General features: G+C 43.5%; 2 protein-coding genes across 4 annotated transcripts in view; one reads left to right on the forward strand and one right to left on the reverse strand.

The window, feature by feature from the left end:
- Positions 1 to 2,411: 2,411 nt before the first annotated feature.
- SOWAHC (sosondowah ankyrin repeat domain family member C) lies at positions 2,412 to 6,784 on the reverse strand. Its single transcript, XM_041755515.1, has one exon. The coding sequence runs from the start codon at positions 6,640 to 6,642 to the stop codon at positions 5,050 to 5,052; it is 1,593 nt and encodes a 530-aa protein (XP_041611449.1). The 5' UTR covers positions 6,643 to 6,784; the 3' UTR covers positions 2,412 to 5,049.
- A 128-nt stretch (positions 6,785 to 6,912) lies between these two features.
- The window catches only part of SEPTIN10 (septin 10), a 52,024-nt gene continuing 41,961 nt past the window's right edge, over positions 6,913 to 16,975 (forward strand). Inside the window, exon 1 of one of the 3 annotated variants that reach the window (XM_041755518.1) lies at positions 6,913 to 7,289. In XM_041755518.1, the coding sequence (XP_041611452.1) occupies positions 7,263 to 7,289 (27 nt within the window). In that variant the 5' untranslated portion in view covers positions 6,913 to 7,262. The remainder of the gene's footprint in view (positions 7,290 to 16,975) is intronic. The other 2 variants (XM_041755516.1, XM_041755517.1) reach the window with 2 other exon arrangements.

Raw genomic sequence — 16,975 nt, forward strand, 5'->3', positions numbered from 1 at the left:
CATGAAGCAGGAAGCAGATTCTTACCAGACACGGGCTCTGCCAGCACCTGGGTCTTGAACTTCCTAGCCTCCATAATTGTGAAAAATAAATTTCTGTTTATAAACTATCCAGTCTATGGTATTCTGTTATAGCAGCCCAGATGGACTGAGACAAAACTTAAGGATCACACTTATCAATATTGAAACTTCTGGATGAATCTCAGGAAAGCTCAATTATATTTATAGAAATTAAATTCAAAACTTCTGAGGAAAAAAAAAAAAAACTTCTGAGAAACCCATGAGTATCCTAACACCTGCTTCCAGGTTCTTTCATCAGAACAGCATAAATTAGGGCTAAAAAATTATATAATGCTACTTCATTGGATAACTTATTTCAAAGTCAGGCCAGTTTTACTAAACCTTTGGACAGAATGAATAGGATTCTAACATTCTAGAGCAATGTTTATTAAGACAGAATCAGTCACAGGACGCCTGGGTGGCTCAGTGGTTGAGTGTCTGCCTTTGGCTCAGGGCGTGATCCCAGGATCCAGTATTGAGTCCCGCTTCCAGCTCCCTGTGAGGAGCCTGCTTCTCCCTCTGCCTATGTCTCTGCCTCTCTCTCTCTCTTTCTGTGTCTCTTATGAATAAAAAAAGAAATCTTAAAAAAAAAAAAAAAAAGACAGGGTCAGTCACAAATGTGCGTAGATCTGCTTTAACTACTCAGGTGCTCATATAACCTCTGATCAATTATCTTCAAGGGCTGTGTTGTGTCTCCTGAGAAGTCCATGGTATGTTTAAAATGTTTATTAGAAAGTTCTCTAAGCTAAACTTCACCTCTCTATTCTTTTGGTTTTGGGGTTTTCACAAAGTGGTCATTTGTATACATGCTAATACTTAGAATATTTAAAGCCAGTGAAAGTAGATTCTCTCAGGGATTATGTACTTGAATCTCAACTTGTAAGGTAAAACTTTCTGATAATCAAATTTACTCATGAAAATCTTTTAAGTTGCTCCAAAGTAAAATCCTATTAAAGCTGATTTTACCTCCTGGTTGGAAGATTGTTCTTTTGGCTGGTCTGTAAATGAAGTGGTTGGCCAGGACTTAGGAACCAGATCCTATAAAAATTACTTACCTTATTCATTTGGCAAAAATGTGTACCATTCAAATTATCCTTATGATGGAACAACATGAAATATTTTAGTGTTGTCCACTAAAAAAAACCCCCAAAAACCCAAACCCACTTATGATCTTCAATATGCCAGGCATTGTGCGAGAATGGCAACTTGTCCCATATTTCTCACCAATTTAAATGTGGAAAAATAGACAATTCTTTTTAACTAAGTGGGGAAGCCACTCCTAAGATGAAACTGAGATTTAAAGAGAAGATTAAGGAGAAAAGAGTATAGAGGAAAATAATCGGATATGACCCGAACAACTCTACTGCTGAATCTTGATAAAGGAGTTCACAAAGTGTCATTTTATTTCTTCATTTTCCAACCTAACTTCTAACATTATTTCATGAAAATCTGACTCATCACCAAAGGAACAATGGTTTGCAGCAAGTTCCCAGAGTATTTATTTTTTAGGATTAAGGAAAATTTTTTAGGATTTAGTTTCCAGGAAACTCCAAATAATTGCCATTTATTTAGCAAAATATAGTTTTTCACTAGGACAAATTACAAAGATACCTTCAAGTGGACTGTTCAGTTAATCCTTTTAAGATACGTACTTTGAAGTCATTCTAGAAACAGAAACTAAACTTCAATCCTTCAGTTGTACAGAAAAATATATTGTAAGTTGTCATAAAGCAAGAGTGACAACAAAAATCCCCAGCAGCAATCATAATTGGATCTTCCCAGGAGAGCATCAAGGCTTCCCACACATCCCTTACCATATGAATAGAGGTGAATTTCATTAAAATAAAGATAAAAGTTTTTGTGGTTTTGTTGTTGTTGTTGTTTGGTGAGGAAACCAAAGCTCCTTAATGACCAAAGCTTAATAGATATTCAATAGAAAAACACATTCCCATATCTTTCTTAAGATCTGGTCTGGGTAGGAAGGGTTCAGTTAGCTGGTATGTGAGTGAACGATAGGGTTTTTTTGTTTTGTTTTGTTTTGTTTTTTTAAAGGTGGTGGTGTCCAAGTTGATTCTTCCATCACTGAAGCCAAACTACAGTAGTTTTGCCAAGATCTGGCAATTTGAAGTGCAGAAAATATATTGTGGAAAAGCACTAAATCTTAAAATCTTACTAACTGCCATTTACTTCATGACCCTGAACAGCCATTGAATTTCATTCCTTTATTAACTTTAAGGGACAGGAAAGGGATCAAATAAATGGAAACTTCGAAAAGCACCGTGTGAACTACAAAACACCACACAGGTAAGAAGCATAAAGGACTACAATTATTTAGACAATTCAGAGAAAAAAAATGTAGTGTGAATCTTTTATTTTGACAGAACAAACTTTTACAAATTATACACTCTAAAACTACCAAAGTTTCACTTGTTTAAAAAATAAGACTAGCATTCTAGACTCCTAAGATTTCAGTCATGAATAAAATAGTACCAGATTTTCATTGTATAAACTAGCTGCATTTTATATACCATAAAGGTGAAGAGAACTGTGACCAAACATTCAATAGTTTCAAGTGTACCTATAAGAAACATGTGGACATACTTGGGTTTTCTACCCCACACACTTTCATATCAACAAACATCTAAGTAATTGACATATATATTTCCATTAACAGCAGACACAACTCCACAAAATCAAGTTACACAAATCCTTTGCTTTTAATCATTTCAATTTGGAAATTGAAAAATAAGAGGAATGTAGAGTTTAAGTAGAAGAAAATGCTATACTTATTGCACACGAGCACATCATGACAATGCTAGAAGTAGTTTCCCTCAGGAATGATTTTTGAAAATTTAGAGTTAGATTTTATTGGAAAAGTTAAAAATCTTTTTAGTGTGAAAAGCAGTTTAAATGAAGTATTGACTCAATCTCTAAAGATCTAGTAAATTATAGATTTTGTGCAATTATTACTAATACACATGTTCTGAGATTAATATTGACTTCATTAGAACATTTAGAAGGTTCTGAAGTACCTATTTTTTATAGTTCTCTTTAGCTTTATATGTCAATGAAATGTAAGATTCCTCCGTGGGAAGTTATATAGCTTGTTCCATACTAGATACAGGTAATGTGTATAGGATTCCAAACAAGCGACCGTTTTTCACCTTCAAGGAACCTCTATTTATACAAAATTGGACTGTTCTTACCCACATGTATGGATAAAGGTGCTTCTCAAATGTACATAGCCCATTTCCATAATCCTAAAACAAAAAGGCACACAAATGGATAAGAGTTTACATATTTTATGTGAATATTTTTGATATGTCTTTAAACGAATTAAATTGCTATCTAGAAAGGTGTGACAAACTTCGTACAAATTTCTCCCACTTGGGAAAGTAAAGATCTAGAACTCTCTAAACTCTGCAGTTCTGTGTGATTTATATATTGGTTCATTCACTCTGCAAGCTGTTAACTCACTCTTTAACCTTTATGGGCTGCAGATTCTTAGGTTTCAGCAGTTAGGGAGACCAAAAAGACTAAGGGAGATGGATTTGTTACAATTAATCTCCCACAATGTTGTTTTGAATCTGTTACAAATCAACTTAATAGGCTTGTGAGTTAAATTCTACAATAATTATATAAACATTTACCCTAACAAATTTGAATGAAATATAATTAAGAACTACATTTAAACTCTGTAATTTTAATGAAAGGTATTTTTTCATTTATATACAAAATAATTCAATAGCCAGCAGCATTTAAATAAAGAAATGGTCCCATCTCTTCTCTTTTCCCCTTTTATAAAGTGCTATTTTTAACTGGGTAGATTTACTATCCAGCCTTTTAATAACTTCACTGTACATCTCTAACAGATTCAAGGAAACATTGGAAAATGGAAAGTCTTTTAGTATTAGAAACATTTGCAAAATTGCTACAAAGCACAGACTATGAGTGTATTTTATTAGTAAAATAAAAGTGTACCTTATGTAAGAATCATTGATTTAATAATTACTTCACAGAAGCATAGGCTCATTAACATTTATGCCAATTTTTGCTAGTCATCTAAACCAGAGACAGCTTCTGTAGGCAATTCACATCTAAGCATCATCAAATAGGGTAATGTCAAACAGAACCAATGGTTATATGATTCCTAGAATTAAAACTGGCCTTTTAGAATAGCAAAACAAGTTAGTGAGAATCAGAACCAGAGGCAATGTTTAAGTAAAAGTACCATAGATTGTTAAGTGATCTCTTTAAATAAAAATGTGTGTAGCTATTGATAAGGTACCTTAATACTGAGTGCACTGATACTAGACAGTTAAGAGGAAACCACAGTACAGATTACCTCAAAAATGAAGAGTGTTGCCTATTTCTTTAGTTCAGTGATTAAAGTTGAAATTTCTTTTAAAAAAATAGTTGAGCACTATTTACGATACAAACAGGATACTATTTTCATTCACATTATTCTCTAAATAGTATTTTTTCAACTTTGACTTGACCTTCAGTAGTATTTTAGCAGGTAAATGCAGTAAGTAAAAAACCAAAAATCAGGGCAGTATGTAGTTTTGCCCACATGTATAATTTCATTACAACTTGCATTTCTTGTTGCTCTTGGAAGAGTAACCACTTTTAAAAATAGAAATATAAAAGTGCAATATTCCTTATTTTGCATGGCAGCCAATATTGGTAAAATCAAAGGAACCGTCAATCATGCATTCTGTACACCCAATTTAAATACATTTTCAGTCCTCAGAAACAGGGACTCCAGGGCAGAGGGGTGGCATGGGGAAAAGGGGCCTAGGGCAAGGTTTGATGAAACCACCTGTAAACCCTACTACAACCCAGACGCAGTTCAAGGAATTCTTCCCACCCATTCAAACGCCCCAAGTAAGAATGCAGAATTTACCTTTTTTTCTAGTCTCAGTTTCTTGTACCCTTGGCATTATATTTCCGAAGACCAATAAACCTAGTATTTTCTAAAAGAAATTATTTTTACCCAAATACATTGGACTTTGGCCTCAATTTGAAGGAGGATGAGTGTCCTTTAAGAGCCCGATCCTCCTCTTCCTCCTCCCCCTCCTCCTCCAGTGGCTGCTCCGGGTCTCTAAAAGAGGGTGTAGTGTGGATGATCTGAGTCCGAAAGCGTATTTTATTGAGTCTGGGTTTTATCCGTCCACTAGAGCTGCCGGGGGCCTTGCGACCTGGATCCTTCACTTTGCCTCCAGCCCATCCGTCGGTCAAGTGGTGGTGGTGGTGGTGGTGGTGGTGGTGGTGGTGGTCTCCTCCATCCTCCAGGACGTGTGAGAGTTTGTAGGTGATGAGGTGTGAAGGGAGCACCTTGGATAGCCTCCAGCGCCCGCCCCCGCCGCCAGCGGCACAGTCTCCATCGTCCTCGTCCAGGGCTCCCACGAGGTTCTTGATTTCCTCCGCGATGCTCGGACTCAGATACTGGGAGGCCTTTTTCCCACTGTAGTCCCTGATGTCCACGTCTGCGTCGTAAGCCCCCACCAGCAACTTGACCACCTCCACGTGCCCGTGCATGGCCGCTAGGTGCAGGGCCGTGTAGCCTCCGCTCGTCCTGGCGTTTATGTTCACGGGCAGCTGGTGTTTGTTGGCGAAGTTGACCAGCATGGCCAGCAGCTCCTGCCTGCCATGCTTGGCGGCCCAGTGCAGGCAGGTGAAGCCGGTGATGAAGTCCCGCTTGGCCAGCAGGCCGGGCTCGCAAGTGAGCAGGCCTTCGAGGCTGTCCCACTTGCCGTCCGAGGCTGAAAGCATCCAGGCGTGTTCCAGGGGGTCCAGCGTCACCGAGGCCCCGCCGCTCTCCTCCTCTGCAGACGAGGAAGCGACAGATGCGCTGTCCGAGTCGCCTCCGCCCTTGCCGCGTCCTCCGCCAGAGGAGCTCCCCGGGCTGCCTCCCCCCGCACAGACGCTCCTCTTCAGCTGCGGGGAGCTGCCCATCACGAGGTCTCGGAGGCTCTGGCGGGTCGGCCTCGGGGTGCTGCCTCCCCCGGCGGGGGCTCCCGCGTCCGTCTCCGCGCAGCCGTGGGGCGGGGGCGCGGGCGCGGGCGCCGGGTCCTCGCTGGGCCCGGGGCCCGGCCCCCGGGGGTTGGGCTGCGCGTCCCGCCGCGGGTTCCTGGGCCGGGCCCCGGCGCTCAGGGGTGGCCCGCGGCAGCTCTCGCTGTCCACGCCCGGCGGCCCCCCATCGCCCGGCCCGCCGCCGGGCCGCGGGGACGCCTCGGGGGACGCCGCCTCCGAGCGAGGGCCGCCGTCTGGGAACTCGGGCGGGGCGCCGCGGCTGGGCTCGGGCTCTGCGGCCCCCGAGGCGCGGGGCAGGTCCGGCGGGGCCCCCTCCAGGAACCTCTTCTTGAGGTGCACGAACTTGGAGCCGTCGGCGGGGTCGGTGCGCACCGTGGCCACGGCGTTCACCAGCTCCTTGAAGCGGGCGCGGGCGAGGGCGCGTTGCTCGGGGTCCCCGCCCAGGGCACCCCTGAAGCGCTGCACCAGCTCGGCGTGCGGGGCCCGCCCCCCGCGCTCCCGGAGGAAGCGCAGCACCGCTTCGACGCTCAGCTCCGCGGGCGCCTCCATCCCTGGCCACCCTGCTCGTCCGGCGGCGGAGGCTCAACCCGGCCCCATCCCCGGGGGCGGCTCGCCCACTGACCGTCCAATCGGCCGGGCCCCAGGGTTCCGCGCCCGGACGTCCGCGGCGGGAGAGGCCGCCGCCCGCCTGGGGCCGCACCCCGGCCGGACACGCCCCCGCCCGCCCGCCCCGCCCACTTCCGGTCCCGCGCGGGCCGCCCGCGGTCTCACGCCCTCGCCCGCCCCGCCCCCTTCCGGTCCCGCTCGCTGCTGCCCGCCGGCCGAGATTTGTTTCTCCGGCGTCCCCTCCCCGGTCGTGGGTTGCTGCGCTCTGAGACGTCGGCGGGCACTGCTGGGGGCGGCTCGCGGCGCCGCGGTTAACGGCGCGCGCCCTGCCCGGCGGGGCCGCCGCCCTCCGGCTCTGCGCCCCCGCGTCTCGGAGGCCGCGGGGCTCGGCCCCTCCCCTTTCCCCGGACATTCCGCGCCGCCTCTCCCCCCGGCGGAGGCCCGCCCCGCCCGTTCCACCGGCCTCCGCCCCGCGGGTCCCGCCCTCCTCGGCCCCCTCCGCTCCCTCCGTGGTCGGGACGCTCGGCGCGCGGGCCCGGGGCTGAGCCCTCCCGCTCGGGACCATGGCCTCCGAGGTGGCGCGGCACCCGGTGAGTCCCCGCCGACCCCTCACGCCCCTCCGCGCCCAGCCTGCCCCTCCCCCAGGGCCCCGCCCCGCCCCGCCGGTCCCGGGCCGGACTTCGCTTCCTCCGCCGAGGCTCGCGCCCGCAGCGCAGACGGGCCGCGCCCCTGCTGCCCCGCTCGGCTCCCCCTGCTCTGCCCCGCGGCCTGGCGCTGCCCAGTCCCTCCCGGGCCCCCCCGCCCCGGCGGACCCCGCGGGGGCCCCGGGGCCCCCCCCTCCCCCCCTCCGGCTGCAGCGCGGCCCGGTGAGCGCCCCTGCGCGAGCGGACCCCTCGGGGAGCGGGGCCTCCCTCCTCCTCCTCCCGCAGCAGCGTGGCGGTCGGTGGCCGCCGGGAGCCGGGGCTCGGTCTGCAGTCCCCGGAGGGGTCCGCACGGCTTCCCTCGCTGCTCAGGAGTCCAACCGGCAGCAGGGATCCTAGTCCCTCCGTGTAACGGTTCTGGCCGCGCGGAGCCCGTTGGCGCGGTCGTACCCTCTCCCGGGCCGCGCTTGCTGGAGCCCCCGGTGACCCGCCTGCGGTGGCCCAGCGTGTCCGGTGGGATTCGCGGTGTGTGTGTGTGTCCTTGGCGCCCTAACGTTAAAGGAACGTATGGGAGCAGTTTGTTCAGTGTTTTATACTTGTACAATCGCTTACATGCATAGATTCCATTGGTTCTCAAACTGCGGTCACAATTTATTTTCATGACAATAGCAACCGGGTGCTCGCCCTTTTCGCCCTCTTTCTAAGTAGACATGGAGCTCTCCAGGGACTGCGCGGTGTGGAAGGACCTCGCTTCTCTGCGGGCTGATGTGTGTCCTAATACTGTAAATATTACTGGTTCCACTCCAGGTTAGCGGGAGCTCTGGGGGGCCTGAGACCAGGATTGGGCACTCTCGCTGTAAGCAGTCTTCCTAGGTTAGTTTGGCCTGCAGGATGGAGCTGGGACTGCAGCCTGAGAGGTGAGAGGACCTGTGGAAGGCAGCGCCCTTGATTTCCTCGGTAGAGCCAGGACCAGCGTTTTTCCTCCTGATTCAGGCCAGGTCACTTTCTACGTTTGGCCCGTGTTTGGAGACATCCGAGTGCTTGTGTCTGAACTTAGCTTCTTTTGCGTGTGTGTAGGAGAGGAAAATGTGCTTCATAAACGGATTCAGAGTAATCTGCAGAATTAGACCCGGGCAGAGTGCTTCGTTTAATTGATGTTGGATTTCTTGTTAAGTGCTGTACTCATTTTGCAATAGCAAGGCTACCTTTAATTGTAACCTTTTTATTTTGGGGTAATTGAGGATTCAGATGCAGTGGTGCAGTTGGTAAATAACAGAGATCCCCTGTAACCTTTATCCAGTTTTCTTCAGTAACAGCACCCTGCAAAACCGCACTACAAGAGCACAACCAAGACATTGTCCTCTGTACCGTGGAGGACAGAGAAGTTTCCATCACCACAGAGTTCCTCAGGTGGCCACTTAAACCACATTCACTTCATTTTTACCCGACATCCTCCTTAACCCCTGATAACCACTAATCTGTTTTTCATTCTATAGTTTTCTCATTTCAAGAATGTTATTTAATAAACACATAACCTTTGGGGATTGGATTTTTTTCACGGAGCAAAATTCTCTGAAGATTTCATCCAGGTGGTTGCATGTGTCATTAGTTTGCTCCTTTTAGTTGCTGAATAGTATTCCATGAGATAGATGTACCACACTTTGTTTCAAGGACACCTAGTTGTCTCCATTGTTGGGCTATGAATAACATTGCTATAAACATTCCAGTACAGCTACATGGAAGGTAACACAAGTCTTCCTTTTTCTGGGATTAATGCCTAGGAGATAAGTTGCTGGGTCACATGGCAGTTACATGTTTAGTTTTGATGAGAAACTTAAAAACTATTTTCCAGAGTTTCTGTACCATTTTACATTCCCGCCAGCAATGTAGATGGGATCAGTCTCCCCATATCCTCATGAGCATTTAGTGTTCCTATTTTTTATTTAGACATTCAGATAGGTATGTATGTATGTGTGACCGGTATAGTGGTTTTAATTTGCATTTCCATTATGGTTAATGATGCTAAGGATCATTTTATGGACTTGTCATCTGCATATTCTCTTCATCGAAATGTCTCTTCATTTCTTTAGCCCATTTACTAACTGGAATTTTTTGTTGATTTTAGAGGGTTTTTAAAATAGTTTTTAAAAATATTTTGTTTATTCATGAGAGACACAGAGAGTGAGGCAGAGACACAGGCAGAGGGAGAAGCAGGCTCCATGCAGGGAGCTCAACACAAGACTCAGTCCCAGGACCCCAGAATCACACCCTGGGCTGAAGGCAAGCGCTAAACTGCTGAGCCACCCAGGGATCTCCTTTTTATTTTATTTTATTTTATTTTATTTTATTTTATTTTATTTTATTTTATTTTATTTTATTTTATTTTATTTATTTTTTTATTTTATTTTTTTAAAAGATTTATTTATTTATTCATGAGAGACACAGATTGAGAGGAGAGGTAGAGACATAGGCAGAGGGAGAAGCAGGCTCCTCACAGGGAGTCCGATGCAGGACTCGATCCCGGATCCGGGGATCACGACCTGAGCCAAAGGCAGACGCCCAACCGACTGAGCCACCCAGGCACCCCTCAGTCCCCATTTTTAACGATGTTAAATCTGATTTTCTCTGCTTAAGTTTTTTAGTACACCTTATACAAAATACCTGATTTTCAAAGCTCTTTTTTAGTGAGAACTTTGATTTTAAACACTTTCTTCATTTATACCTGGAAGGAAGTTTGATTTAAATGATGCTTTATTTCAAAAATTTATTTAACACCTTGTAAGATTTGTATGTATTACCGATTTGAAGATCATGAAAATAGGAATCACATTTGTTATAGTCTTGATAATATAAATAAAATATTAGAACATTTTAAATACCTATAAAATAAATATCATGATTTTGTAGACTGAGATATAGCACTTAGACTTCTTAGTATTACTTTTAGTAAATGCGTATTTTGCTCCAATATTCTTCCCATCTTTGGAATTTTGTCTTTGGCAGTTATACTAATTCTAAATTAACTGTTTTCTTTGTATTTCGCAGCAAGTCTAGATATTTTTCACTGAGGATTTAGCTGAAACAATTCACTCTAGAACATTTTATTTTCTTATTTTTTTAAGATTTTATTTTTTTAAAGATTTTATTTATTTATTTATGAGAGACACACAGAGAGAGAGACATAGGCAGAGGGAGAAGCAGGCTCCATGTAGGGAGCCTGATGTGGGACTTGATCCCAGGACTCTGGGATCACGTCCTGAGCCCGTGAGACACTCAACTGCTGAGCCACCCAGACATCCCAGAAGGCGAATTTTGTTTGTCAATATTAAAGTTGTTCAGAATTATATTTTGGGATCTCCCTTTTCCTTGTTTGCTTTGCTTAAATAATGTCACGTCAGATGGACAGGTTTCCCATTGACTACCTACAAACCATATTATCATAGACAAATGAAGATGTGTGATTACAGTTTTACCTAGTTAGAAAAGTCTTGAGTCCTGGATTTTCTGCAGCAGTGCCAGTTATCTAAGTACCATGATCCCTTTAGACCTTGTGTTTGGAGAAACATGGTTACCATATTCTCTCAGTAACCATAAATTTACTACATTGGGAATATAGAATTTTCAGATTTCTTTCAGTCTGTTTTTTCAGTTTTAAACCATGGAGTAAATAAGTTGTCGGGGCAAATTTTAAAAAATGAACTGAGTATTAAGACTAGAAAGGAAGGGAACCCCGGGTGGCTCAGCCGTTTAGTGCCACCTTCAGCCCAGGGCATGATCCCGGGGTCCTAGGATCGAGTCCCATATCGGGCTTCCTGCGGGGAGCCTGCTTCTCCCTCTGCCTGTGTCTCTGCCTCTCTCTCTCTCTCTCTCTCTCTCTCTCTCTCTCTGTGTCTCTCATGAATAAATAAATAAAATAAAAAAACTAGAAAGGAAGGTAAAGTCAAATGGCATGTGAAAGATTTTTGAAATTCACCCTTGGGGAGATAGAAACCTAGGAGAATGACCCCAGGCTTTAGAGTTTCACTCCTACTTCTTTCTGTTAGAAGGGAAGATGCTTGGAGACTCAAGTGAGAGGAAGTGGTAGTTTCTCTGATAGGAACAGCGGAGAGCTAAGGCCAGAGCCTCTGTTAGGGGAGAGGGATAAAGATATTCCCTTTTAGCTATTTTCCATTTAAGGCTGTCCCAAATCTTTTTCCATTTAAAGAATCCTATATACTCTGACATGTAGGCCTGAGACAACCGACAGATATAAAAGTAAGCAGTATAGTAGAGATTGCATAGTAATAGTTTAGTTAACAAAAGATGTGTTCCAGAAATCCTTATGACCAGTAGTAGAAAGGTTTAGGGTTATTTGCTGGGATGTCAGACCAGAGTATTACAGACCAGTTGCCAACCAACTCAGGACCTGAACTCCATTTATAATATTGTTTCTATGGAAACTATATTCTACATTCAAGAAGCTTATTACTAAAATGAACTTTTGGAAAATACAACCTATTTGTGAGTTTATGATTGTACTGGTTTTTAGTTACGTAGTGAAGACTTTCTGCAAAAGCTCAATATTCAGCCAAGTATTAAAGAAAGATGGCCATAGATTAGAAGAACTGGCTGGATATATATATTTTTTTAAGATTTTATTTATTTATTCACGAGAGACACACACAGAGAGAGGCAGAGGCACAGGCAGAGGGAGAGGGAGAAGCAGGCTCCGTGCAGGGAGCCTGACGTGGGACCCCATCCCTGGTCTCCAGGATTAGGCCCTGGGCTGTAGGTGGCGTTAAACCTTTGAGCCACCCGGGCTGCCCCTGGCTGGATATTTTAAGCAGGAAGAAGATTCAATATCTCAGACTCAGTCTGTATACTCAGTCTGTATACTCAGTCTTTAACATGAGATGTCTTTTAATGTATTTACCAATTGTGAAAAAATTCCCTTTAAATTTTTTTAGGTATAGTTTTTAAAAACTAAAGAGAACTTTAGCCATTACTTTCAACTTCTTTGAACATATTTTTACTCTTTTAGTGATCTAGTAATCTCAAGATCTTTGCAAACATTAAAATATTCAAGATACATCTAAAAAAATTTTTTCCCTAAAGATTTGTGTGTGTGTGTGAGAGAGAAAGACAGACAGACAGAAAGCAGGCACATACGTGCGTACAGGTACAAGGAGGAGGGGCAGGGGGAGAAAGAGAGAATCTCAAGCAGACTCCCCATTAAGCGTGGAACCCAACTGGGGGCTCAGGGCTCAGTCCCATGACTCTGAGATCATGACCTGAGCTGAAGCCAAGAATCAGACACTTAACTGACTGTGCTACCCAGGTGCCCCTCAAGATATATTTTTATGTGGATTTCTCCTTTGCTCCTTTGAGTATATCCTCTGGGATAGTTGAGTGCTACCAAATGCTTCACTGTGACAAGTACTGTGGTTGTATTATCATATTTATCCTCCCAACCCCAGGAGCTCAGTACTGTTATTCCATTTTGGGGAGATGAGGGTTAACTTTCTCAGATTTTGCTGAGAAATCTCATTCTGTTCATGTTGTCGTTGTACCTCCTTGTCCCAGGCCCTTGTACAGGGCTTTGGCAGTTACTTAGTGTGCCAGCAGTTTGCATCTGTTGCCACCATAAGCACTTAATTTGAACAGCCTTCTTAAGCCATACATTTATGCTGATGTCATGTTAGCTCTTCTCTACTGTGACATGGGCCTTTGAGATCATTTCTAGGGCTCTCTGTTTTGGGAGAAGATAGACTGTTTGTCATATAATAACAGAGATTCTGTTGCATAGAAAAGAAATATAATCTATCATTTCTATATAACTCTGAGAGCCAAAAGAACCTAATGCTGAATTGTAACTTGGAGAAAATATTTTAATCTCCTTTTGCATTTGCTTGTTTTGGTGTATACATACTTTTTATTGCTGCTTACCAATATGTTGTCATAATCAGCCTATCCTCAGATGTTCTAAGTTTTTGTTAGCTACTACTTTCCCATGTATTGATTACTTATGTTTAGTTAGAAAATTTTTTTATATCTTTGTGAATTAAGTTTTTTTGTTAAGGTATAATTTAGTATAGTGAAATTTACACTTTTGTAGTATAAAGTTTTGAGAGTTTTGATGAACACAGTTGTGTAACCACAACCACAAAGATGTAGAATAGTTCTATCACCATCCAACCCCATATTCCTTTGTGCTTCTTTGTAGTCCTCCTCCTTATCTCTGACAATCACTGGTCAGTTTTCTGCCCTTATTATTTTGTTTTTACCAGAGTGTCCTATGTATGGAGTTATCATAGCCTTTGAGCTGGCTTCTTTCACTGAATGGAATATCTTTGAGATTTGTCCATGTTGCACGATCCTTTTTATTGCTGAGTACTGTTCCATTGTATAGATGTGTCATAATTGAGTTTGTTCATTCTTTCTCCATCTGAGGAACATTTGGGCTGTTTCTAGTTTTAACAGTTTTGAATGAAGTTACTGGTTATATTCACATACAGGGTTATATGTGAATAAATTTTTTCTTTTCATCTGGGTTATTACCTAGGAGTAAGATTGCTGAGTAGAATGGTAGATGTGTATTTAATTTAAGAAACAAACAAATGTTTGTACCAATTCGCATTACTACCAGTAGTGACTGAGAGCCTTTGTTGCTTTGCATCTTTACAGGTGTTGTCAGTTTTTTTAAAAGTCATTTTGATAGGTATGTAGGGATATCTTGTGATTTATTTGGCTTTACCTAATGACTGATGATACTGAGCATCTTGTCATGTGCTTATTTGCCATCCTTATATTCCTGGTGAAATATATGTTCAAAACTTTTCCCATTTTTTAAATTATGTAATTATTGAGTTGTATAAGTTTTAAGTATATGTATATTTCTCATATAAGTCCTTTATGAGTAAATGACTTACAGATGTTTCATCAAAGTATGTGTCTTGTGGGGTGCCTGGGTGGCTCAGTTGTTGAGTGTCTGCCTTTGGCTCAGGGCGTGATCCTGGGGTCCTGGGATCGAGTTTTGCATCAGGCTTCCTGCATGGAGCCTGCTTCTCCTTCTGCCTGTGTCTCTGCCTCTCTGTGTGTGTCTCTCATGAATAAATAAATAAAATCTTAAAAAAAAAAAGTATGTGTCTTGTATTTTTGTTCTCTTGATAGTATTTTGAAGAGCAGAAGCTTTTTAATTTCAATTTATCATTTTTTCTTTTATGGATCACACTTTTGGTGTTGTAGCTAAGAAATTTTTGTCTAAGCTAAGGCCACAAGGTTTTAGGTCTACAATCTATTTTGAGTTAATTTTTGTGTATGGTACAAGGTTCCTTTTTTTTTTTTTTTTTTCCATATGAGAGTCCAGTTGTTCCAGCACCATTCTTTAAAAAGACTCTTTTTCTCCACTTAATTGCATTTGCACCTTGTTGGAACTCTACCCCTCCCTCCTCCTGCCATTACCCCTTTGACTGCTCTGGATCACATCACTCTGTTCCATCAAAACATTGACCACACTCTGCTTTCTTTCTTTAGCTGCCTCCTCTCCACTAAGCTCTTAGAAAGGAGGAACTTATTTTTTATGGGACTGAGGATGGAAAGGGTATCCAGGCAGAGGGAATGATAGTTGTAAAGTGCCTGAGGGGGTGGAGCTTTGGCATGTCTGAAAACATGTCCAAAGGGAGGGCATCAAAATCAAGATGAAGCTGGAGAGAGGGATAGATGGTGGTCAAATCCTGCAGGGCCAGAGAGAGGCCATAGTATCAAAGGAGAGTATGGACCGGGGCAAAAGGATTACCCTAGAGAAGAAACAGGGCATCCTCACATATGATACTCCTCTTTATCAGTGTGGATAAAAAAGGAATAATACAAATTTCGTTTATTTTTTGCCTTTGTCTTGTTCCACAGCTCCCTAGAGAGTTCCACCCACTGCTCTTCTTGGGTTAAGATGGATGAAGCCCTTCCTTAGGATTTGTTATTTTAGTCAAAATGTAATAATATTTTAAAATTTTACATGTGATCAAACTTCTACCAGAGGGGATCTGTGGAAGCTGTGTTTCAAGGCTTCCTGTCATTAATGGACACCCTTTGTAGTATGAAACTTGGAGGTGTCATAGTTGACCATTTTACTCCTCCAAGTAGTCCTCTTGACACATCCAGATCATTCTCCTCTCCTCCCTAAATATTCTCCATTTTGACTCTCAGCTATCCTCAGGTGTGCTCACACCTGTCTTTGTTACCTTCATCTCCCTCTATGCCTGATGGTGTACCTACTGGCTCCATGTGATCTCCAGTATTAAACGTCTGGTAATTATGGTGACTTCAGTTTCCACATAGATTATCCTTTCAGTACCTTGCCTTTCAGTTTTTGGCCTCTTCTTCAATGATCTTATGTTCAGTCCCCTGCTTTCACCTCTCCTTGTGGTTAAAAACCTTGACCTTGTTATGACCAGTAAATGCAGCCCCTCCAGGCATTCTACTCTAACCATACCTGTTTGGTTGTGGAGTTTGCCTGGTTACTCCCCTGGGTACCAAGTCCCACAATTCTTTGACCCGATCTGCTGCTCCTACTACCTTTTCCCTTCCCTCATATCCCCCATGCCCTCTCCTCTTTTTGCCCAGCTGTTAAGTCCTTCCTCATAACATGTATAGTCATTTCCTTGCCTCAGTTCCTTTCTTTGCTTCATCATTCTCCCCTGGCAAAAACCAGACACACTCTCCCTAGACTTCACTCTCCTTACAGCTGAATGAGATTGAGGGAAATCATGCTGAGTGGTCTAACTTAAACATCATGACCACTGAACTCTGGAGGCCTTGGTGCTGCCTGAAAATTGTACTGCATTTTCTTCATTAAATTATTTGCCCTCTAATTCTTCTAGATCAAGAATTGGCAAACATTTTCTTTAAAGGGTCAAACAGTAACTATTTTCAGCTTTCTAAGCCAGATAGTTTTTGTCACAACTCTGCAGTTCTGCTGTTGTGGCCTGAAAACAACCACACACAATACATAAAACAATGATAGTGACATACTCTCTCCTCCCCAAAAGGCTTTCTTTACATCTTCCAGGATTCCACACATTTCTGGATTTCTTTCAGTCTCTTTGGCTGATCCTTCTCCATCACTTAGATTCCTTGCTCCTCATTTTCCCAACCTTTAAATGTTGGAATTCCCTAAGGGGTCAATTCTGTGATCCTTTTTCTTTTCTAAATACCTTTGTTCTGTGGGTGATTTCATCTCTTCCCACAGCATTGATTACTAGCCATGTCCTGATGACTTCAGCATGTTTATCTGTGATCCAGAGATGCCTGCACTCTCATTTTGTCTATTCAGCTACCTACCTAGAACCTTCACTTAAGTGTCTAAAACGTATTTCCAATTTATTATGTTCCAAAAAGAACTCTGATCTTCCCCAGTCCTTCTCATTCTGTTGTCTTCCCAATTCTAGTAAATGTTGCTCAAGTCAAAAACTTTAAAACCATCTCCTCACATCTTATATTGAACTTTCAGCAAATCCTATTGCTTCTGCTTTTGAGGTAGATCCAGAATTTAACCACATTTTACCTCTTCCACCAGTAGCATTCTGCCATGATCTTTTTTCCTGGATTAACACAGTTAGGATCTTAACCAGTCTATTTGTTTCTGTCTTGCCATTCTTCAG

The sequence above is a fragment of the Vulpes lagopus genome, chromosome 5 (assembly GCF_018345385.1).
Source record: "Vulpes lagopus strain Blue_001 chromosome 5, ASM1834538v1, whole genome shotgun sequence".
Lineage (NCBI taxonomy): Eukaryota > Metazoa > Chordata > Mammalia > Carnivora > Canidae > Vulpes > Vulpes lagopus.

Coding starts and splice junctions, on each gene's coding strand:
- SOWAHC (XM_041755515.1), bottom strand. CDS start 6,642: ATGGAGGCGCCCGCGGAGCTGAGCGTCGAAGCGGTGCTGCGCTTCCTC.